Source organism: Ambystoma mexicanum, chromosome 8 (genome assembly GCF_040938575.1).
Source record: "Ambystoma mexicanum isolate Mex_15411 chromosome 8, UKY_AmexF1_1, whole genome shotgun sequence".
In the NCBI taxonomy this organism is placed as follows: Eukaryota; Metazoa; Chordata; class Amphibia; order Caudata; family Ambystomatidae; genus Ambystoma; species Ambystoma mexicanum.
Window position 1 is genome coordinate 426,002,597 of NC_090929.1, and position 25,480 is coordinate 426,028,076.

Genomic DNA, 25,480 nt, shown 5'->3' on the forward strand with positions numbered 1-25,480 from the left:
TCTTGAATGATCTTGTGTAGGGGGTCATGTATTGAAGGAGGTCTTTGAGGAAGTGGGTAAGCTATCTGGGTATCAGATCAATTGGGATAAAACGGTGGTATTTCCGGTGAGAGCTTCGCATGGATGTGAGAATCTGCTGGGGTGGCATTGTAAATGGGAATATTCTAGAATGAAATATTTGGCTATCTATATTACTCAGGATTTTAGAAAGTTAGTAAATTATAATGTGGATAAAATCATTGAGGTTCTTAGGTGGGATATTATGAGATGGGGATGTGTCAATCTAACTCTTTGGGGTAACATGAATGCTATTAAAATGATTTTGCTGCCAAAGGTTCTGTATGTTGTTCAATCTCTGCCTTTGCATTTTACAAAGGGAGCGTTAGCATGTATAGACAGATTGTTTCAGGATTTTTTGTGGGGATTTGGGAATAGGGCCAAGATTCCTCGGTATATTATGGCCCGGAAAGTTAAAGATGGGGGTTTTGGGTACTCGGTGTTAAAAAATTATGGTAGTGGTTTTTTGTTAAAGAAAGTGTCTGATTGGTGAAGTTCTGGACCAGGTGCCGTGGTGGGTACAAACTGAGTAGCAGCGGCTTTTTGCCTTATGATATTAAATGTTTGTTTTCTTTTGGAAAGTTGCCTAGGAAGGTGCAGTGTTTGAAGTCGGTATTGGCTACTAAAGAAGCATTGTCGTTGTGGATAGTGGGAACTGGACAAGGTCTATATCTTTATGAAGAGGCGTCCCTTTGGCATAATCCTGGTCTGCAGTTTAATAATAAGGTACTGAATTGGAAAAGTTGGGTTCAGAGGGGTGTTTTGACTATTGGTGATGTGTGGAGTGATGCAGGGGTAGTACCTTTTGCAAGTTTAGTTGAGAAATGTGGGTTGAGGAACAGGGAATTACGAAGTTATGATATTTTGGTAACTCTACTATCAGAATGGAGAGGCATGTTGGGTGCTCCATTTTTGAAGAAGCCAGAGAATTTTAATATTTTGGAAATTGGATTTCAAAAAGTGTCTAAATTTATGCAGATTATGCAACCTGAAGGGCAATGGTTAGATTTGTAGGAAAAGCTAAGGTTATCATGGACAGAAGAGATGGGTAGGGAACTAACGCCAAGAGAATGGGAAAAGATTTGGAGAGTGCCGACGACTGCCAAAGTGGATTTGCAGTTACGATATATACATCAAAGGATATTGAACAGAATATATTGGACCCCTGTACGTATGTGTAAATTGGGTTGGTGATGATTGGTTTTGGGGTTGTGGGAAAGAACAAGGTACTTTGGTAGATATGTTGTGGTATTGTGAAAGGGTGGTGAGTTTTTGGAGGGAGGTTATTGATAGGATCAACCAAATTTGGGACATTGTTTACTCACGCAATCCCTTAGCGGTCATCTTACTATTGTACAGTGGTGGACGGGATGTAAATTGGGTGATATCATGTGGGGTAATCAAAGTTTTGTTGGTGGCGGCTAAACAGGTGTTGAGGGTCTGTAAGACACGGAAGAAGCCGATGGTGGAGGAATGGATTTTAGATGTTAGAGTTTTATCAAGATTTGAGAAAATGATGTTTTGTAAACAAAACAAGGAAACCCTTTATGAAGAAATGTGGGGGAGATTTATTGATCTTTATGGATGATGCTAGATTGGGTTTTGGAGTGGAGTGAAATGGTCTATTTTCAAGGGACATAAATATAGGGGAGGGGTTTGTGTTGTTTGTGTGGTTGTTTTGTGTGGTCCTACTTGTCTGTTGTCATTTGTTTGGTGCATCTGGTTTTGTTTTGGGTCAGTCTAAAGTTTAATGTGGTGGAATGCAGAGTTATGGTTTGGAATTCTGTTATATTTGTCTTCCGCTGTTGTGTATTTTGCAATTTCAATGACCTATGATGTTAATTCTGTTGTTTATTGTATCTTGTTGAAATTAAGAAATAAAGAGTTTAAAAAAATGTTTTTAAAAATAAATAGTAATTTGCTTTGATCAGCCAGTCTGGAGGTCTTATCAAGAAGGACTTTCAGGAACACGCGAAAAAGTCTGGCTTCTGCAGGAATGCCCTTGCAACCTGCCTTCTTTGATGCAGAGCATTGAGTTTGAATTGTGTGCACAGAAGCAGCATTTGCGCACCTCGAGGAACAACGTGCGCCTGCTAAAGAAGACAGTGCAACAGAAGCACCTGATAATGCACAGACTTACAATATATCATCAAGGAACATTCCCAGCCTGAAGGGCCACAAGCAGGATCCCTGCATTTCTTGATGTGTGCCCCAGCACCCCGTACATCCTCGAACAGAACTGCCAGCTACCTTGGAACTGCCAGCCCACCACTCATTTATCAATCATTCCTGTACCCCATTCGGTCCTCCTACCCAATTAGTTTGGTATTTGAAACCTTGGGTGTGTAAGTTGTGTCTGCCACAAACACACTTAATACTATTAACAAAAGCCCTGCTATTAATTAAATAACAACCCCTGAGGATAATTGGGCAGAGGTAGAGTCAACCACATGCTAGGTCATCCTTTGGAAGACAATGATGACTTGAGCGACTTGGGTGGTCATTTCACATGCTAGGCTGGTGCTACTGACAAATAACAAAAAGATGCCCAAATCACCAAAATAAAAAAATGAAGGTGCTTTGTATTTTAATTCTGTGCTAATTAAAAACTATCTGTTTATAAAGTGGAAATTGAAAAGCAGTGTTGGATTTCAAGGGGCTTCACGCCTGTGTCTGTCAATTGTTGTTACACAGGACACCAACCCTGGAAATGCCTCACTGTTAGGGCAATTGCTCTCCCAGTTGAATGTTAACGCATGGTCACAAATCACCTGCCAAGCAAGCCTCTGGAACTGTTTGTGGCCCACACTGACTACAGCATGTATGTTACGGTAAAAGACAGTTACAAAATAAAAAAACACAGGACCAATTCAAAAGGTGACGGTGGAGTTGATATTCAAACTCATCTCTCAACTGCACCTCCTTCAGAGGCGACTGTCCAAAGCACTTGACAACCAACGTTGTGTGCAAGAAGCTGCTAGATGCATAGATGAGTTTAAGCACATCCTCATACAGCACAATGTGCTCAGCTGGACCAGAGCTCTGCAAATGGGTAGCGTGGTTTGTCTACCGCCTCACCACCGTAGAGAGTGAAGAGGTGCCCTTAGTTTTTAGTTAGGCCTGCCAGTAATAGAATACACACAAAAATAAACAAACCAACCAAAGGTCACTCACAGAGACAACAGGTCTTCTTCTGGGTCAAAGGTTGCGTTATGTCTAGACCAATATTTGAAATGACGGTGACAAGCACAGGATCTCCCACTCATGTTCCGCAGCTCTCACCCGCTGCATAGTCCCAAAACGGCAAATTTGCAAATATTAATTTGGTGTGCCATTTACATCCACACAGCACAGATGCAGTATTATCAGATTATCTTCCCTAATCTTATTCGAGGATCCTGACTTGAGCATGGAGGTTCTGGGACAAAATAAATATAAGCATAGACTATTTTGTACACACTTTTTGCAACTGTGCCTTGATAGAGCATGATGCAATATGAATAATATGGGTTCCATTCCCAGCAACACGTGTTAATGCTGTTCTTCAAATGGATTTGATACTTGAGGCATTGAAAACCGCAATTCTATTTTCAAGCTCCTTCATAAAAAGGGGTTATAATAGATGACTCCTTTGTTTTGGCTAGATTGAAATTGAGTACAATTCTCCTTAACCCACTTCCATTGGCGTCTTGATAAAAAGAACATAATTTCACCAGTTCATACCAGGTTCAGATAAGGACCCAACAGAATACACCAATGCTTCAGACTCTATTTGAATCTCACTAAATACATAACGATTGAAAAAGAACAGTTCTGTAGCATTTTATTTGATAAAGAAGGGAGACAAAAGTCCAGGGTGATATTATTTTACTTGATGCAGTTACCAGACCAACCAGCAAGGCAGGGGTGTGCCCTGGCCCCTCTTTGTTTAATATCTCCATTAATGGTTCAGCAACTTTCTGTTAAAGTTAGCTTTGTTTAATCCAAACATACATGGTCTAGCTACACCTGATCCTGTACAAACGTTATTGCATTTGCATGTAAAAGAAATGGATGCTAAAATACCCAGGCCAAAATAGCTATTTTAAAATTTCCCTCTAAACACCACCACATCTGATGGACAAGGCGGTCTGATAAGACGTACCCAAACGACAAGTCCTGATGAAGGTGACGGGAATCAATATGTCATCTAAACCGGTCTACCACCCTTATGTACGATATCCCTGAAGGAAATACGGGATACAGCATTCAATTGAACAGTTGGTATTGGAGGGCACAGCTCCTCCCCATCATGAGTGGCTTCTTCTGCCAATCGCATTAGGTGCTAAACACAAAAAGAAACATTGAAAAACAAGGGTACCTAGCCTATGTATAATTTCTAGGTCCCGTCATATCTCTGTTTGCTATTTGTTTCATTATGAATAATTTTAAAGTTACTTTTATGACATTGTGTTGAACTTAACTCTACCATCTGGTCTGCACACCATGTACACACTTCTTGGAGGGTGAATAAAACACGTCCCTAGCGCTCTAAGGAAACACTTCCTCCATGAAATGTCCATGATAGCAAGGCAGACCTGTTTCAACTCTTTTAACCTTTGATAATTGTTGTAACTGCATACATTGTAGATGCAGAGACAGTATTTCTTCTTCCATTTTCTATTAGATAGGCGGCACACGACCTTCGACCTAGGGACAGGGACACCCCACAGGGATAGGGTGTTCTTACACTTAGGGAAATGGTAGCATACACATTAAATGATAAATAAAATTAGTGTCAAGAGAAATAATCCTTCGCTCTCATAAGTGTTCGTGTGTGACATAATTGATACATTACCTAATACACTGGGCCACCATTTTATTATTTTTTTTCTAATCAGATGCCCTGATTGTTGTAACTAGCCACACCTGAAACATTTGTTTGCTGATGAATGATGCTCATAGTATGTTAGCAGTAGACCTTGATGCAGAAGAAGAATTTCTTACCAGGTCCTCTACCACAGAGACAGGAGGTTGTCACTCACACTGCCCCAGAACCCAGAATTGGAGGAACAATGCTCGACACTGGAACCAACCAATTTGGCAAAGTGAGCCAACAAACTGGATCACATAGCGCATGTCTGAATGGAAGAGGTCTGCAAAGATATTGGAATCAATATCAGAGTGATCAGGGAGTCTTGGCTTCCCTTATGTCATTTGTACTAAATATAGAGTGGATGTTAGTACGAAGACCGACCTGAGATCAGACTTGGTAGCAGAAGAGAAATTCAACATGTATGTGACCCATGTCCCGGTCTCCCCCTAAATGCTTCTTTCTCATTTAGACAACCAGTATGTCCTGTTGTGACCACTCTAGCATGTTTAAACACCCGAGCAAAATTGTATAGTGCTCTAACAGCCCAATCTCCCTCCACATGCCGCTGCAATCTTCTGACCCTATTGTATTCTGCTTTGAAACCTTCACATCCACTGTGATGTCAAGAGCTAGAATATCCTGTTCTATTCCTCCATAGTGTTGTATGCTTGTGTGTCCTATAGATTAAGTCAATGTTGGCCATTGCTAGGAGTGTTTTGCGTTAATGGCTCCGGCCCCAGTATGTGCTTTTCCAAACTCAGCAGCGCTGCTCACTTTTCTTCTTGAATTTATTTCAGGTACTTACCGCTGTGGTGCAGCTGGTTTCTGGGAAAGTATCACAAGTGGAAAAGCACTCCCTATCTGCGACCCAGGTAATGTTCATTGTAACACATATTATATTGAAGACAGGGAAACAGACCCAATTAAACAGCATTCACAAAATTAAACAGCCACTCGTGTGTTGTCAAGATCACTTCTGAAACAGTCTTTGCTCCCACCTTAGCATAAAAATCAGAATGGACAAGTTTATCTTACATTTTCTAGCCGGGTGACCTTACATTTATAAAAAGTCCTGCAAAAAGAAAGCAGACACTTGGAACTTGCTAGGCAAATACAAACGGACAATAGAATACATTACAATCTGCAAAAAACAACTGTGAACAACCAGAAACAGTTATATCGAACACCCTTAAACCAAAAGGCAGGTTGGACAGAATAGGCCCAGCAGGAAAGAGAATGCATGCAGAACTGACAATGGAGTCAAGAAACATGTGCAGTAGTGTCACTAGACACTACAGAAACATTACTCATCGAAAATCCTGATCTTGTGAAAAAACGTCTCTATGAGTATTACTGGATTGACTCGTCCAAGACAGCACAGTCATCTAAACTTTATGGGAAGTACTGTGTAGCCCTGAATAAGCGTGGCTCAACTCTGTTGTATTTGAGCAAGTTCCCTTCGGCTGTGCTGTGACAACAATTTCTGAGATTGAGCCTAAACATTTTCCCGACAAAATAAATTCTTGAAGGCAGGAAACCACAGAGCATTAGAAACTACAAATGCAGGCTCTCTGGTCATCAAATGGAAACGCTGCGTCATCTTATTAATAGCTGTCAGGGCATTATGGATATCCAACGTAACCTATTAGCCAGATTTTTCGTGAACAATCGAACTTTAACGAAGAAATACATTTAGAGACAACTGCTACAGGCTTCAAGGCTATCTGTAACTTTTGCCTGGGTAGAGATGGTATCAATCATTTTCAAAAAATTTGAAGACAACAAGTGAATTTAGATTGACAAGATCTTATTTTGCACCTTGTGACAGTAAGAGCTGCTGTTTATCTTTGGTTTTCAGTTCTCAATAATTTTATATTTTTCTTCCTTTGTTTTGTTTGGTTTTTTTCTCTCCTCTTTTTTTCGTTCTTTCGAGATGAATTGTCTGTATTTTGTGTTTTTACTGTCATGGAATTTTCTTTTAAATTAAACTGTAAATGGTAAAAAGCTTCTCTTGAAGCTAAATGCTAATAACATTTTTAAAAAAAGTAGTGTCGTATTCATGATGCCAGATAATGTTGAAGCTGTTGGGTCACCTTTCAAGAGGCTATGTTGAGAAGAGTGATATATTTACAATAAGGCCAACTAGATCCAGGCTTAGGGCAACAAATTTCCACTAGAAAAACATTTTTGCAGCAGTTTATTTTAATTTACCTGTCATTTCTTTTAAATTAAAGTTAGTTTTGTTTTCCTTAGTCTGGCTGACCCACAATGCTTGGGTTATTTAAAGCTGTTAGCAGTCATTGCACACTAACAGCTAAAGTGTTTGCTGACTGCTGTGACTTAAGTCCTTCCTGGACTCGTGCAAAAATCACGTGTAAGGTGACACGTGGGAGACGTGTCATCAAGTCAATAAAAGGTGTGCACAGCCGCCCGGGCGCCAGTCTTCTACCACCATGACTCCTGCCTCCTGTATCATATGTCGTGCGGCACCAGTGCTGTGCAGCAGGCAGTGTGCCTGCCCTGCAGAGCCCTTCACTACCAGAGCCCGGGACCACAAGGCCCCTTAACAACTGGCAACAAGGATGGGATCCTGCGCCCCCGCCGATCCCGAAGAAAAGGAGGGCTCGACCTGCCTCTGCTATGCTGCCAAAATGGCCAAGTGCACTCGTGGAGGAGCTAGAGTGGTGTGGCAAAGCGGGCTAATAGCGTTAATGAAGCTGTGGCGCGCAGAGCACAAAAGTCCAAGATGGTGGCCACAACAAGGGACACAGCCAGCCCCTGCCGCGTGACTTGTGTGGCGAAGTGTGCCAGCAGTGTTGATGAAGCCGTAGCGAGCACGGCACTCAGGGCCAAGATGGTGGCACGAAGCTTGCCACCAGTGTTGATGAAGTCGGGGCGAGCACAGCACTAAGGGCGAAAATGGTGGCCACAACGAGGCGTGTGGCCTCCCCACAGCCCTCAAGACACAGCAAGGATCCACGGGTCTCCCCGGCACACCATGGATCCATCAGCCTTCCTGGCATGGCAACCGCGAGGACCGCCATCAGCCCACCGCCGGTGTCAGTCCCGGTGTCGGTGATCTTCACAAATGAGTTCCCCAACTCTTGCATGCCACTGAATGTAAGCGCCACCTGGAGGACGAAGGAAAGAGGCAGAGGCGTAGCTCATACTGCATTGGCTTGAATATTTCCCACCTCGGGGAGACTAAATGGAAGCAGCCTGCTGCAAAAGATGAATAAACAGGCCTGCAGAGAGGCCCGAGACACTGCCTGCGGCATCGTTATGGCTGGCCCCTCAGTTGGGAGGGTGCTCGTGAGGCTTAGCAGGAATAAAGCCAGAATAGTGGAAGAGGCTTCCTGCCCAGATTGATCGCAGAGGGTTTCCACTGCCACCAGGGGTAAAAGAACTCCTGTGTCTCTGGCTTTGAGTGCTCCCGCGGTGGGCTAGAAAAGATGCAGTGTGTACCTGCCCTGCCCAGAGTGGATGAGGTGGAGCAGCCTTCTTATTTAGGGGGCTGCTACTGGCGGCACGGGCATTAATTCTGGGCATCAAGAGTAAAGTAAACATGAGTGCTATGCCATAGCTGGACTGGCATACTTTGGTGCAGCCAGTCTAATTATGCCTTCTTACTGTGTCACAGAATTTTTATTGGGCATCAAGGGTAAAGCCAACATGACTGCTGTTACGTAGCTAAACTGGCATACTTTAGTTGTATAGTGTCAGTTTAGCTATACTTTCTTACTGAAGCATGGTATTTTTACTGGCAAAAGCCAACAGGAGCAAGTTACTTATATGGTAAATGGTAATAATGACATCCATTGGTGAAGTCTGTATGAATATGTATGTGTACAGCCAGCATGAAAATGTTGTTTATACATGCATACATTGTGGGTAAAGGCATACTGAAAATGCTTTGGCGGAAAAGCTCCTGTGCACTGTTGACTTACATGGATTGGATTTTTTCCAGGGCTCTATGCAAAATTGATGAAAAACGTAGTGTTTTACCCACTTTTTCACAGTGTGCAAGAAAATGCATCGTTTTACCCCAGTTCTTTTTTTTTTTATCTCGAGGGGACAACCTCCACCGAACCCTCATGGGGTGATTTGGGTCCCTTGCTATCCTAGGTAACTGATGCATATTCGAGTCAAAGATTTACGCCCTTCCAATTAAAACATTCACCACCTGCCACTACTTTACCAATTGCCTTTACTCCAATGAGGTGTTTATGCTCAGGCAGAGTTTTTAAATTTCACTTGTGAATTTGCAATCATTTAATGGCATTCAAACCCTAGGGATTAGAGGTACATGGGCTGCAGCAAGTGGTAACTTGTCTTAAGTCCATTATGCCCCCTGCTAACACCGGAGCTTCAGCTCTTTTTTCATCAACATTTTTTGTAAGATGCGCTTGAACTACCTGCTTATATTTCATATGTTAACTATACCATTTCACAAGACCCCATGTAGAAATGTTGTGTCTCCTGAAACATTCATATTACAGACCAGACTAAGTGCTTCCCATCAGGTGACTACAAACAACTTGGGTGAAACCCGATTTTATCATTGAAACCAAAATTCCTCGTTACAGCCTTCCATCACTTGTGTCTAGTTGGCAGATGGTTCTATGTCCTGTCATCGCCAGGCATTTCAAAGCCTGCATTTCAAACGTGCATAAAATAACGAAAAAGTAATTGAACTTTTTTTTCCTTGGGCGGTGGCTCTCCCCAACCCCTCCTCCCTACCTATTTGTAACTATACCCGCCCCCCCAACCACTTATTTGCCCTCTCCCACCCCCAAAAGAAATTCAATGAACTTTTTCGTTATTCTTTACACGTTTAAAATGCAGACTTTGAAATGCCTGGCGATGAAAGGACGTTGTACCTGGCAGACAGTTTATGTTGTGATCGCTTCATCTAAAAGATTGTTTCCTGACATAACAGAAAGTAGGCAGTTGGCCTTAAGAAGGATCTCTACTGTACTCCACTGCAGAACACACTGCCAACGCCAAATCCTGGGCAGCAGAGACCTGAATGCACTCTTTCAATCAACATAGCATAGAAGGTAACAGGCTTGAACTAGAGAGGAGCAATAACTTTGTAATCCTGTCAGCCTTACAAAAGTCCTTATGTTATAGAGCCAAAACGGGACAAGATTGTGGTGAAGGGGTGTAGTCCTTCCCAGATTGGAAAGAGAGCTAGAGCACAGGTGCGTCCTACAGATAGCTGGCAGAAGATCAGAGCTAAGTAAGAAAGCTCACATTCACACACCCAGACAGCTGAGGATAGACAAATATGTGCCTCTTACACTACCCGAAGTCTATAAGTCGATGTAGGGAGAGGGTGTGCCAGTTTAGTGTGCGCCTGAGCAACAAAGCCTGACATGGACCGCAGACTGTATTCTGAAGCTAAGCCTATAACCGAAACAGGGATCAGGCATTTGAACTGGGGTACAAGTGTGAACCACAGCTCTCAATACCCTGCAAATGAAAAGGGAAAAGAGAGATTGCCTATACAGTTTCCAGGATGATCACTAGTTCATTGGGCTCCCATGGCTGTCCTGTCTGACCCTACCATGGTGGGCACACAAACTAGACCACTAGGAAACTCCCCTGACCTGGAAGTAATAGGAATGGGCTACCCACATAAGGAGGAGGAGGGGGGCAAACAGGGTCTGGGCCAATCAGGGCAAGGGAAAACCAAGAGCAAACGGGTCAGTCAGCCAGAGCCCCTACTGCCCCAATCACCCTACACACAGTATAGAAGGCAGTCAGGCTCCACTAACTTTGTGGGGTTGAGGATGGCTTTACTGACAGTGGGTATTAGATGGTGGAGAGAGATTGTAGAAAGAGGCGAGAGAGAAAGAGAGAGAGCAAGGAGGAAAGGGCAGCAGAGGTTGGGGAAGGAGAAGGGGGAACAAGAGCAATAGGATGAGGGCTAGAGCTGGAGTGTAAAAATTGGTAAGGTCACCTTGGGCAGAGTCAGAGGCCATGGCATTGCTGGAAGATCCAAAAGCTACAAACAATTGTGATGACCTGCGGAATTATTTATTGCGAGCCACATAGAACTTGAGTGCTCTGGCTACATCCACGGAATACAAGGATCATTCTGCAGGAGGCGAGGGAGAGCCAAATAACACCGGCAGAATCAAGGGTTCCTTAAGGTTGAATGATGAAGGAACCTTTAGCATGAACGAAGGGTTTGTGCGAAGGACCACCTTAGACTGATGAAAGGTCAAGTAGGAGAGGGCCTGTTGTTCGCTTACCCGTCTGGCATAAGTAATGGCAATTAAGAATGTGGTTTCCCAGGAGAAAAACTTGAAAGGGGCTCTGTGCAGAGGATCGAAAGAAAGTCCCATCAGCTTGGAGAGGACCATGTTGAGTTACCAAGCTGGAGCAGGAGCTCGGACAGGGGAAAAAGCGCAAAACAGTGCTTTGAGGAATTATTTTACCAACCTATGGGACCAAAGAGAAGGAGGACCTGGGGAACACATATAGCGTGAAATAGCTACTAAGTGCACCTTGATAGAAGAGTGTGCTAAATGAGCATTGGCCAATGACAGGAGGCATGGTAAGACGTTTGCTGCCTGAACATGCAATGGGTCTAGACAGTGACCTGTACACCAGACAGTCAAGCGTGTCCATTTGCTCTTGTAGCAGGACAGTGTAGATGGTGCCCAGGCCATGGCCAAATGTCTCAGCAGTCTGGAGATAGCCGTATAGTTCTGAACTCTAGGGCTGCAGAAGCCAGGCCGACAAGTAGAGGGACGCTGGGTCGTTGTGTAGCACGGACCTGCCTTCTCTGGAGAGAAGGTTGGAGAGCAGTGGCAACCTGATGTAGGAAGCCACCGACAGGTGAAACAGGTCTGAGTACCAAATGTTCCAGGGCCACCAGAATCATCTTACCGTGTTGTTGATTGAGTGCACTAAGAACTAGAGTTAGAAGCAGAATTGGCGGAAAGCGTAGAGGGACATTCCTTCCCATGGGAACGAGAACATGTCTCCTAGGCTTCCCGTTTCGGGAAAGCTGCAAGCAAACTTTTGGCTTTTCTTGTTGGTCGTCATTGCGAACAGATCAATCTCTGGGTGTCCCCACTTGGAGAAGAGATGCAGAGTCTGGTCTTGTTGAAGCTCCCATTCATGCCAGGATCTGATTTCCCTGCTGAGGGAGTTCACTATTACATTGTGGATCTCTGGTAAATAGAAGGGAATCAGGAACATGTTGCGCGTCAGCACCCATGACCATAATGCTTGTGCTTCTGCTTATAGAATAAGCAAGTGGGTCCCTCCCTGCTTACCAATATAGAACATGCTGGTGGTGTTGTCCATGAAGATGTGAACCACGTGGATCTGCAGCTGAGGCTTGAAGGACCTCAATGTCCTGGAGCTACGAGTGGTGTTTTGGATTCTGATGTGGCAAGTCTTTTCTTTGGCCGACCACAGACCTCCTGCATGGAATTCGCCTGCGTGACCTCCCCAACCCTCAGCAAAGCATCTGTGATGACCATTATCTGATAATCTGGAAGGCGAAAGGGCGCACTCTGAGTGAGGTTGAGACAATGACTCCACCATTGAAGAGCGTTGCAAAAGGAATGTGTGAGATGAGGTTGGTCCTCGCATGACCCTGAAATCTGTTGCCAACTTGAGGCGTTGACACTTGAGGAGAACCATCTCCGGTTCCGGAAGCACCTCAAGACCTTCCTCTTTGCTTCTGCCTTTGCCCCCCCTCTCCACTGCTGACTCTACTCTCCCTCGGCATCATGCACCTGGCCACCCTCTTTTCTCCCTCGGCACCATGCACCTGGCCACCCTCTTTCCTCCAGGCCCAGGTACCTGCTCCTCTTGCCACCCGCACGCACTGCCTCCGGGCCACCCCTTGCACTGGAGTCTGTATCTGTACCCATACAGCCCCCTCCCCTTTGTTTTGTTCTTCCTGCACTTATCAGACCTACCCAGCCTGCTGCCTTAAACCCAGCACTGCCACTTGCTGGCTGCACTCCCTCCGTTTTATTTATTAATTTATTTATTATTATTTGGTTTTCTTTCCTCCCTGCTCCGCACTCTCCTTTTGTTCCCTCTTCCATGCACTTCTCCCTCTCCCCCTCTACCATGCACTTGCACGTTCTCAATGTCACTGGGCCTAGTAAGATCATTGTTTTTGTATCTGCTCTGTTCCCCTTCCCTTGCCTTGTCGCGCTCTGAAACACTTGTGTATGAGCGCGATAGAAATAAAATATCAATATCAATAGGCATCCAGGAACTCCTGAAGTGGTCTCATTTGGAGCCTGCAGCGTGGGATCAATTGGAATGCAAGGAGACATCATTCCCAGGAGGGACTTTAGAGAGCGGGCTGAAGCAATCGACAGGTGTGACAGCTGGAGGACCTTGATCAGGATGGGATTCATCCTCTCCTCTTAAGGCGTGGTGGAAATCGCTAGCATGTTTAGGTTGTCTTTGGTGGGCTGAGCCACTAATGGAAGTGATGGGGCCTGCACCAACCAGTCATCCAGATACCGGTCAATGTGAATTCCTGAATGCCTGAGGTGGCCCGTGACTGAAACAGGACATTTGGTGAACACCTGTGGTGCGGATTTTAGGCCAAAGGGTAATGCCTTGAACTGGTTCCTTGAAACGAAGGTATAGAGAGGGGAGAAAATCCCCTTTTTGCAGCTGGCCCAAGATGTGCTGGAGCGTCACCATATGAAAAGTTTGAGACTTTAGGAACTTGTTGAGCCTTCCCAGGTCCAATAAGGTTCACCAACCTCCTGACTTCTTCCTTGCCAGAAAGTATCTTTAGTACCCTACGGTGCCTTGCAAATATGCTGGTACAATTCTTATTGCTCCCTATGCTAGAAGGGACTACACCTTTCAGAATAGGAGGAATGGAGGGAAAAGGCCCAATGTACTCCAAAGTGTGGCTGTGTTGAATAATGGATAGCACCCATTTGTCGGTGATGATGGACTTCCACTGCGTGACGAAGTTGGTAAGCAGACCTCCTACTGGGGTGTTGAAGTGGGGGGGGGGTTGGGCCTTTTTTGGCACTTAGCTTTTGGAGGAAATGCTGCATCACCACTGGTTCCCCCAATATGCTTGCAATCTCCACTTGTAATCCTCTTGAGTGTTGCCGGAGCGGGACTGTGATGCTGGAAATGCATTGGAGGGACAGGGCCTCCATGTCCTTGTCCTGTACTCCCTTATCATGTGTGTTCTGTGTTATTTTCTGCACAGGAGACCAGTGGGACACCTGGCAGTGCAGCTCTTTCTCTTTTTGGTTGTGGCGAACAGAGACCCTTGGAATACCCTCATGGCAACCATGGGTGGGGGTACAACCGTGTAGCCCGAGTCTATGTTGTGGGCACCTGTGTGTTGCTCACAGAGCAGGGTATGGGCGGGTGGCAGATCAATGCTGAATTTGACAGGTGCTCTGAGTATCCTCCATTTTAGGATACCCAAGGCCTGCCATAGGAATTTGTGGATTCCTGATAGGAGACAAGATGGCCCCTGGGGCTGCTTGCTTTCTATTGCCTGTTACCTTGTTTTGCCAAAGTCCTGGGAAGCCCTAACTCTGTGTCTTCCCCTGACTGGCTGTTGGGTGGAAGAACCATGTATGGTATTGTGGGGGAAGTCTAGGCCAGTCTGGCTGGAGCCTTCCCAGTGGCTGTATGTTGTGGGTACACCCTTGGGGTGTGACCTGTGTGAATAGAGTGTGTGACCAATGCGCATTCTAGTTATGGGTGTCTGGTTTCTGTGTGTGACACAATGCACAAGACAGCCCTGCCTGAAACTGACATGAATGCAGTGGGGTGTGCTGAAAGGCTCGGTGCTTGGCCCAATCCACATTCTTTGTTATGGATGTCTGGGTGGAAGTGAATAGCCTGAATGCATGTGAGCCTGATTGGCTACCTGCCTGCATGAATGCCCTTCTATGTGATTGGCTGACTGAGCCTGGCTCAGCCTGAGTGAATGAGGGACAGATATGTATGTCTGGGGACCTCTGACTTAGCAATTTGTTCAGAAGCTGAAGTTGAAACTTGAAGCTTATCCTTGAAGCCCAGCTGGAAGAAGAAGAATTGCTGCTACTTTCCTTCAACGACATTTAAAAGTTGTCGAGTTTGTCGAGGACTGATTTGAGAGAGGACCTGGCTAGGAGACCTCTCCCCGAGCTAAGAGGGACCATTGTGAAAAATCTGATCTACATCGAGGTACCCTGGAAGCCAGTCCCAAAAAGGCTGTCGACCGGAGAAGGGGTCCACCGTGAATCTTGAAGTAGAGCACCAGGACATTGAGGCCATCGAAGTCCATTGCCGTTTGACCAGGGTTCTGAAGATTTCCGTGACCAATGGAAGCCCGTCGAGTCATGTCGCCCAGAAGCGGGGGAAGCTTGACGCTGTGCTGCTCGATGACCGTAGCCGCAATGCTCCACCTTTGCCTAAGAACATTTGAATAAAGGGCTCCCTTGCCATCACCGTCGACCGCTTATGTCCTGCCGGAGAAAGTTGAGGTCGCTGGCTACCGAGAAAAGTCCACTGGTGGGTTTCCCGGCACCAGAAGCTGACAAAGACACTGAAGATCCGAATCCAGCCCGTGTTCGAGTCCTGATCGCTGAAGCTATCCCGAGGTACATGCTGCAGCTGCAGCACCGACAGGCCAGAGGACGGCCGAAGCATCTCCCAACACCCGACGCCAGCTACTGGGCCTTCATACATCACTGAGTCTTCTTTGCGACACCAACACTTTGCATCAAGGTGGACCGCAAGCCTCATCTGCCCAGGACTTCCACGAATGATCGTTGAAGAGCACCGTGAAGATCGGAGCCCCTGTCTCGACGCCACTGTTCACTTTTCTTTGAGGAATCTGGACGCCCTGTGGCTCCTGCTTTAAAGGGAGTCCAGTCTCGAGAGATCCGTCGACGAAACCTCGAAGAAACTATCTCAGGTACAGGTGTTGACGAGGAGAGGAAATTACTGACGGGCCCATTGGTCAGTACTCACCCTCGAAAACTAGTAATACAAGATAGCTGCACCATGCCAGGACAGAGTGCAGGATTCACATACTCTGGCAAGGTTCAATAATCAGGACTCAGTAAATTGGCAAAGGGAAGTCCGTTTAGTGATACATACATCAGTTTATAGAAATCAGCATCATCACGAACACCTGCCTCACCCCGACTTCCCTGAACATTAGTCCAACAGCCTCTTTTATGGGCAAAATCTGTCATCAAAATCATCATGCAATACAATTGGTTGGGAAAGGTAACTTAAGTATAGGTGCTATATCTGTATATGGAAATAACGCAAGTGGATTGGATAACTCTTATCGGGTGGGCGTCTACGCCCTTCCCTCTACACCACATGTGATTGACGTCACTACAAGTACGACGTCTCATTGGTTACAGTGTCTATAGGACCCTAGATTACATGGTCCCTTGTGATTGGGCAAGTTACACCCCTAAACATAAATCTCCATTTTAATTAGCAGCTTTAGAGTAGACACCCAGGTGCCTAGTGTCCCAAGATTCACCCTTCCTCCCTTCCATCAAATAGTGTTTTAGGACTGTGTGTCAATTAGTTGGCTGGGTATGGCCTCGGATCTGTAGTCTCTTATCAGGAAAAGTTATGACACTCTCTGGTTCTGGATGACATCAGGCGGTGGCACATCTTCGTGCCTGTCTGGTCACGTGTTGGTTCACTGTGAATCTGCTTCAGTTTCCACTTTTTGTGCATTTAATTCTGTGTGCGCTTGGCCACCTGCATGGGCCTCTCTTATCTTGACTGTTAGGAAAGATTTCTTAATTGTGGGTAATTTTCCTTCCATGTGGCAACCCCTGAACTTTTTGCTGTTGTTTTCACCATGTTCTAGACTTTGCCAGAGAAGTGCAGCCTTCTGCCGCACTCCTCTGGGCTTTCGCTCCTTTCTTACGGGGAAACTGACATGCCCTTAAGACAGTCAGTACCGGGAAACATTGTTTTCCGTAGTTCTTTTATCATGTTGCAGCTTTCGCGCAACATGGCACAAGAGGGCACTGTAAGCTAAGTTACTGCTCTCTTGGGTCTCTAGTCTTCTACAGGCCCTAGACACTCTCATTGGATTGTTAACGAACGGTGCAAGTGAATCACGGACGGGACTGGCGGCAGCGATCGATTCTTTGTGTTTCGAGCTCCTTTTGGCTGTTTAAGCGCGTTTCTTGCGCTTAGCCCAAAATGGTGGCCCGGCTTCCAAAATGGCCAGACCACGAGGCTCGTTGTCCTGCCCGCTGGCTGTCTTGCCCTCTTCCCCTTCCCCAGGTCGAGCCGACCCGGGGCCTTCCTTATTTGGGCATGTACTTTCCCGCGAAACACAGATGCTTTCGCAGGCTTCTACAGGCTTTGTGTGTGCCTCCAGGATGTGGGCTGGGATGTCTGGTCCCAATACACATCCTGGGTGCCAGAGAGTCTAGTGTGTCGTGAATACCTGGGACCACTGTGGTCCGTGATAGGTCCACGTATGGTGTGAGTGTTTTGTGAGCAGCTCTCCCATTGGGTCCCCTCCATTTTGGCACGAAGGGAACCGTGGATAAGAGGAGGCTGGAAACACCACTACCATGTCGATCTCCTGAGTTCTCACGAACGAAGGAATACAGGAGCCAAGTATCCTGCAACTACGAGGCTGAACCGAGGAATCACTGGTGACCCGCTGAAGGACTGCTCCTCTGCATTGCTGTCGCTTTGTGAAACCCTTTCTACCTCTGATCGAACGAGAAGGCCTGTACTGGTACTTCGACCCTTTGGAATAGTGGGAACAACTATTCTCGGCATCTTCACCATCTCCTGCACCTAAGCCTTCGGAAGTGTCTCTGGGCCATCCAGTGGACTGACCAGCCTACCCAGGAGTCTTGCTCTGTAACCGCCGTCAGGTTGCTGCTGTATTACGAGTCCTTGCCACTCTCACACGATTCGTACACTTGGCATTCCCAAGTCTGAAGTGAGAAGTGTACATTGGGCTGAAATACACACGGCCACTCCGTTGCCCTGCTGTGGTAACAAACTGTGCGGGTTCTCTGCATTTGGGACATCCTCAACTCTAACTTCTGCTGCTGAGGAATCTACACGACGCCGAGACGTCGCCTGCTCGTATCTGAACCTGCCAGCACTGAAACTGACGCAGAGAAGCCTGGGTCTGCCTGCATCGGGGACCGGTGAGTAGCATCGCTAGGAAATGGTCGCCCTCCTGCAGTAGCCCGTAGCTTTTCCCTGCTGTGTCAAACAGCACGCTTTCCGTACTCGCGCTCTGCTTCTGCCCACAGTGGAGGCTGCGCTTGAGTCGCGGAGCTCTGTTCATCTTCATTTGTTCACCGAACTGAACTGCCTGATTCCCTCGAGGAGACTCCCCTTTGCCCGTTGGCACCCGCGTGTGCAGGTACTTTTGAGCACAAGGCTCCACTCTTCGTAGGGCTCGGACTTCCTTCTAGTTAGGTGCCTCTGAAGGCGGACTGGGTCTAACTATTATTCGCACTGCCTGTTTTCCTCCCCATCTAGGTGGTCTGCACATTTCGTGCGTCTAACTCGTTAGACTCGTTGGTAATTGTATATATTGTATTTGATTGTGATGTGTTGGTTTACTTGAGTTTTATTGTGATTTCACGCTACGGTCAATGTTACAAAGGTCTTGTAATAAATGTGTCTATATTTTTAATATAACACCTGCTTGGAGTAATTTGTAAGTGTCCTTGCTTTGTGTGCTCATTGCAGGCTTTCAGTCACCCTCACCCCTCTTGAGACCTAGTCTTGACCGCCGCGATCGCTACCTTGATTGGTCTGGCTTGTCCAGAGGTTACCCTGTTCCAAGAAACTAGGCTGGCCTTCTGAACCTCTGCCCCTCCAGGACAGAGTTCAGAAATCCATCTTAACAAATTGGTGTACAGCGGTGCGATACGACTGAAGGTATCCAGTGTTGCGCACGAGCAAAGGCATTTCAAGTTATTCCTACTAGGACACGTAGTGAATTGTCATAGTATAACTTTTAAAAGGCCATAGTCCTATCTATCAATATGGAAACAAATACCTTGTTAACTTTAAATGCTTCTAAATCCGAAACATTGAAAAAGATGTGTGCGGAGAGAGGTGTCTCCTCTCAAGGCACCAAATTGGATATGATCCAAAGAATCGTGGCGTGGCAAGAAGCGCAGCTTGACGCTATAACTTCTGAGGACAGTGCGGAAGGAGGTGGGGCTGCTCTCACTGGCAGAACCGACGGTTCTGCCGCTGCACTGGTCCACCGCGACCACGAGGACAGGGAGGATGAGATGTCTAATGTTTCCTCTGCCAGTGTCGATGGCGAGGCCATGCTTGAATTCAAGAAGCAAGAGCTGCTGTTTAGGCAGAAGGAGCTTGAGTTCAATATGGCCAAACTACAGGAAGAGCTTGAGTTCAATAGGGTCAAGTTAAAAATCGAACAGGCAGAAAAACAGAAAGACAGGGATCACCAGTTGGAACTGGCCAAGCTTCAGGTTGCAAATGGATCCAAGGGTCCTGGACATGGGTTTGGGGCCTCCTCTCATCCACGGTTTCCAAAAGATCTGCTCAGTGTGTATGAGGAAAAGAATGATATTATGGACTGGCTGAATATGTTTGAGCATGCATGTGAAGTTCAAAAATTTGACAATGCTGATAAGATTGCCTGGTTACTCAGCAGACTGCCCCATTCTGGCTGTAGTGCCATTATGGAAATGTCGAAGGCTGAGCGAGCGGATTTTGCAATGTTAAAGCAAACTCTCATTTTAAAGTTTGGAAAGACTCCTGCCCAATATTTAAAACGATTCCGAGAGTATAAGAAAAAAGAAGGTGGTACTTGGGTATCTCATGTAACCGAATCCTTAAAAAACTTGACTGGCTCGGTCGAAGGTTATAAGGTTTCTACCTTTGAAGGCATGATAAGTCTTGTCATGCTGGAACATATTTTTGCATCTTCTTCCCCGGAGCTTAAGCAGCATTTGGCCGATTCAAAGGAGATAAATCCTAAGAAGCTTGCCATTGCAGCAGATTGATGGGTGTCACATCGAGTGTCCCATAAGGACAAAACTCATCCTGGTAAGCAGGAGGAAGGGAAAAAGTCCAAAGATAAGGAGGGTGGAGAATCTGATAAATCTTCTTCTCAAAAGGGCCACAAAAAGAAAAATAAGGGTAAGACACAAGAGAACTCAAAGGGTAGTGGAGGTCAGCCTCAGAAACAGAACTCTGGTTACAATAAGCCTCCCTATGTGAACAGACCCAATGGATCTTGTTTTGCTTGTGGAGCAACTGACCACGTGAAGGGGGATCCCCGGTGTAAGGTTAAACCTTTGGGGGTCCACTCCGCTAATCTGGCCTTCTCCTCCTACGAGGAAGAAGAGATTACAGGAGCATCCTTCTCCTCAGACTCCTTCCCCAGCGGGATAGAAGCTGAGGTAGTTTTAGTTTCCCTGGGTTCCTGGGAGCCTAAAGTCGCAGAGGCTTATGCTAGGATTCCAGATAATACCAAGCGCTACTTTAAAGACAGTTTGCTGATCAATGGAGTAGATACTCCAGCTCCTAGGGATAGTGGGTGCTGTCGAACTGTAGTGGATTCTACATTGGTAGACTCAGAGGAAGTTGCCAGAGCTACTCTGATGCCCACTAAGTTGGCTGACGGCCCACCTCGCATGTTTCCAGTAATACCTGTAAATCTTACTTTAAATGGTACAGCAGTCAGGATTCCAGTGAGCATTCAGAGAAACGTCCCAGGAAAGGTCTTGTTAGGCAACGATCTCAGAGCTTTAGGGCTCGTAGGAGACACTGCCGACAGGCCCTGCACACGGTCTCAAACACGGGCAGCATTGGCCAAGACCAATACGCCGCCCCAGCCAAAGGGGAAACCCAAGGCGAAAGGAGTAAAAAGTCAAGACGAGGGAAAGTGAACATTCCCCCGAACTCGCCTACCACTGCGGTGGAGGAAGTTGGTCAATCGCCCGGGCCTGATGAGGAGGTGGCGATGCCTGAAGTATTTGACCCCAACGACCATCCTGAACTAAAAGACTTGTTAGTAGAAGGTGGTCCTGACAGGGAAAAATTCAGTAAAGGCCAATGTGAGTGCCCATCTCTGGAAGGCCTAAGGAGACAGGCCTGCTCCCAGCTTGAGGGTGAACCTCCTGGGACGCATCGGATTTATTGGGAAGGTGGACTCCTGTATAGTGAGCCCACAGAGTCTACAGAAGGAGACCATAGGAGGTTGGTGGTTCCCTTTGCTGTAAGACCCTTCCTCCTGCAGCTGGCGCATGAAGTGCCCCTTGCTGGTCACCTTGGTATTAAGAGGACCAAGCAAAGGTTTTCCATGCACTTCTACTGGCCTAAGATGGGGGTGCAAGTAGAAAGTCACTGCAGGAGTTGTGCCTCCTGCCAGTTATCTGGTAAGAGTGGCTCAACAATCCAAGCTCCATTGGTACCACTCCCAGTTGTGGGAATACCATTCGAAAGGGTAGGGATCGACATCGTTGGTCCCCTTGACCCGCAGACATCCTCAGGCAATAGGTTTATCTTGGTGCTAGTCGACTATGCTACCAGATATCCTGAGGCTATCCCATTAAGAACTGTAACTGCCAAGTCAGTTGCAAAAGCGTTACTTGGCATCTTTACTAGGGTTGGCTTCCCTAAAGAAGTTGTGTCTGACAGAGGCAGCAACTTTATGTCAAAGTATATGCAGGCTATGTGGAAAGAATGTGGGGTCACCTACAAGTTCTCTTCTGCATACCACCCCCAGACCAATGGTCTGGTGGAAGGTTTCAACAGAACGTTAAAAAGCATGATTGGGGCTCTGGAAGAACCTCAGAGAAGAAAATGGGATCTTCTTTTACCATGCTTACTGTTTGCCTAACGAGAGGTACCACAGGAGGGTGTTGGCTTTAGCCCCTTCGAACCTCTGTTTGGTCATCCTGTGCGGGGACCCTTAGCCATAGTCAAAGAGGGATGGGAGATGCCCACTCCCCCTGTTACTACCAACGTAGTAGATTATGTGCTGGGGCTCAGAAAACGGATGGTACTTCTGACTGGCTTGGCTAGTGATAAATTGAAGGCAGGACAAGCGCTGGTGAAACATTGGTACGACAAGAAAGCTTCCCTCATCAACTTTACACCTGGTCAGCAAGTCCTGATCATGAATCCCATAAGGCCTCGAGCTTTACAGGACAAATGGTCAGGCCCTTACACAGTGGTGGAGCCCCTGGGTGAGGTTAACCATTTAGTGAACCTTGTAATGCCTGGACAGGCTCCAAAAGTGTTCCACGTAAATAGGCTGAAGGCTTTCGTCCCAAGAGTCGAAATCGCAGCACTGCTACTGGCTTCAGATGTTGAGGAAGAGGAGTCCGAACCTCTTCCCGACCTGTTCCAAAGCGGTCCTTCAGATAGCTCCTTTGAGGGTGTCCGAGTGGCCCCTCACCTGACTTATGATCAGCAGGCGGAGGTGAAAAGTTTGCTTAGGCAGTTTTCCCCCCTGTTTTCACAGTCACCTGGTTTGACACCTTGGTGCAAACATAACATAGACACAGGAGACAGTGTACCTACCAAAAGTAGGGGATACAGGATGTCAGACAAAGTACGGTCTTACATTAAGACCGAGGTCAACAAGATGTTAGACCTTGGGGTGATTGAACCCTCTAGTAGTCCTTGGTCCAGCCCTGTGGTTTTGGTTCCAAAGGCAGGCACTTCTGAATTGAGGTTCTGCGTGGATTACAGGGCTCTGAATGTTGTCACCAAGACAGATGCACACCCCTTGCCTCGAACAGATGAGCTGGTGGATACCTTGGGTGCCTCCAAGTACCTCAGCACGTTTGACCTCACTGCTGGCTATTGGCAAATAGCTTTAGCAGAACATGCCAAGGAGAAGACAGCGTTTTCTACTCCAGACGGCCTTTACCAATTCAGGATAATGCCGTTCGGGTTGAAGAATGCACCTGCCACTTTCCGGAGGCTTGTGAATCATGTGTTGAAAGGGTTGGACGAATTCTGTCTTGCATATCTGGATGATATAGCAGTTTTCAGTGCCACCTGGGAAGACCATGTGAAACACCTCGGGATTGTGCTCCAGGCTCTTCAGAAAGCACACTTGACCATAAAGGCTAGTAAATGCCAGATTGGACAAGGCTCAGTGGTTTACCTTGGACATGAAGTAGGTGGATGGAGGATACAGCCTCTTCCCAGTAAAGTACAAGCAGTACAAGACTGGCCTACCCCCACTACACAGACCCAACTGAGGGCCTTCTTAGGACTCACGGGGTATTACCGCAACTTCATGGCAGACTATGGCACCATAACTGCCCTTCTGACTGCCCTCACCACTCCGAAGAAACCCAAGAAGGTAACTTGGACCGACGAGTGTGAGAAGGCCTTCAACGGCTTAAAAGACTCCTTGTGCCAGGCCCCTGTCCTCAGGGCCCCTGATTATCAAAGACCTTTTATTGTGCAGACGGACGCCTCTGACACTGGGATAGGAGCTGTACTATCGCAAGTAGATGAGGAGGGTAAGGAACACCCTATTGGTTTTATTAGTCGCCAGCTTAAGGACAGAGAGCTCAGATGGTCCACAGTGGAGAAAGAATGTTTCTCTGTTGTGTGGGCCTTACGGAAGCTGAGGCCCTACCTCTATGGGACCCACTTCACTGTGCAAACTGACCATGAGCCCTTAAAGTGGCTAATGAACATGAAGGGAGAGAATCCAAAGTTGCTTAGGTGGTCCATAAGTCTACAAGTCTTTGACTTCACTATTGAGCATAGGCCAGGTGTCCAACATAGCAATGCTGACGGGTTGTCCAGAATGTTTAACCAACCTGAGCAAGAGACTCCTCCAGGGGTGGATTAGTTCCCCCTGTCCATAGTCTGGGAGGGGCGAGTGTTAGGAAAAATTTCTTAATTGTGGGTAATTGTCCTTCCATGTGGCAACTCCTAAACTTTTTGCTGTTGTTTTCACCATGATCTAGACTTTGCCAGAGAAGTGCAGCCTTCTGCCGCACTCCTCTGGGCTTTCGCTCCATTCTTACGGGGAAACTGACATGCCCTTAAAACAGTCAGTACCAGGAAACGTTGTTTTCCATAGTTCTTTTATCATGTTGCAGCTTTCGCGCAACATGGGACAAAAGGGAACTGTAAGCTAAGTTACTGCTCTCTTGGGTCTCTAGTCTTCTACAGGCCCTAGACACTCTCATTGGACTGTTAACGAACGGTGCAAGTGAACCACAGATGGGACTGGTGGCAGCGATCGTTTCTTTGTGTTTCAAGCTCCTTTTGGCTGTTTAAGCGTGTTTCTCGCGCTTAGCACAAAATGGTGGCCTGGCTTCCAAAATGGCCAGACCACAAGGCTCGTTGTCCTGCCCGCTGATCGTCTTGCCCCCTTCACCTTCCCTAGGTCGAGCCAACCCGGGGCCTTCCTTATTTGGGCATGTACTTTCCCGCGAAACACAGATGCTTTTGCGGGCTTTACAGGCCTTGTGTGTGCCTCCAGGATGTGGGCTGGGATGTCTGGTCCCAATACACATCCTGGGTGCCAGAGAGTCTAGTGTGTCGTGAATGCCTGGGACCACCGTGGTCCGTGATAGGTCCACGTATGGTGTGAGTGTTTTGTGAGCAGATCTCCCATTGGGTCCCCTACGTTTTGGCGTGAAGGGAACCGTGGATAAGAGGAGGCTGGAAACACCACTACCATGTCGATCTCCTGAGTTCTCACGAACGAAGGAATACAAGAGCCAAGTATCCTGCAACTACGAGCCTGAACCGAGAAATCGCTGGTGACCCGCTGAAGGACTGCTCCTCTGCACTGCTGTCGCTTTGTGAAACCCTTTCTACCTCTGATCGAACGAGAAGGCCTGTACTAGTACTTCGACCCTTTGGAATAGTGGGAACAACTATTTTCGGCAGCTTCACCATCTCCTGCACGCAAGCCTTCGGAAGTGTCTCTGGGCCATCCAGTGGACTGACCAGCCTACCCAGGAGTCTTGCTCTGTAACCGCCGTCAGGTTGCTGCTGTATTACGAGTCCTTGCCACTCTCACACGATTCATACACTTGGCATTCCCAGGTCTGAAGTGAGAAGTGTACATTGGGCTGAAATACACACGGCCACTCCGTTGCCCTGCTGTGGTAACAAACTGTGCGGGTTCACTGTGTTTGGGACATCCTCAACTCTAACTTCTGCTGCTGCGGAATCTACACGACGCCGAGACGTCCCCTGCTCGTATCTGAACCTGCGAGCACTGAAACTGACGCGGAGAAGCCTGGGTCTGCCTGCATCGGGGACCAGTGAGTAGCATCGCTAAGAACTGGTCGCGCTCCTGCAGTAGCCCGTAGTTTTTCCCCGCTGTGTCAAACAGCACGCCTTTCCGTACTTGCGCTCTGCTTCTGCCCACAGTGGAGGCTGCGCTTGAGTCGCGGAGCTCTGTTCATCTTCATTTGTTCACCGAACTGAACTTCCTGATTCCCTCGAGGAGACTCCCCTTTGCCCGTTGGCACCCGCGTGTGCAGGTACTTTTGAGCACAAGGCTCCACTCTTCGTAGGGCTCGGACTTCCTTCTAGTTAGGTGCCTCTGAAGGCGGACTG

The 25,480-nt window shown here is 47.0% G+C and overlaps 1 protein-coding gene across 1 annotated transcript in view; it reads left to right on the forward strand.

The window, feature by feature from the left end:
- MASP2 (MBL associated serine protease 2) overlaps positions 1-25,480 on the forward strand; it is a 345,387-nt gene that overhangs the window by 291,619 nt on the left and 28,288 nt on the right. Inside the window, exon 10 of the mRNA XM_069609941.1 lies at positions 5,710-5,784. Within this exon, the coding sequence (XP_069466042.1) occupies positions 5,710-5,784 (75 nt within the window). The remainder of the gene's footprint in view (positions 1-5,709; positions 5,785-25,480) is intronic.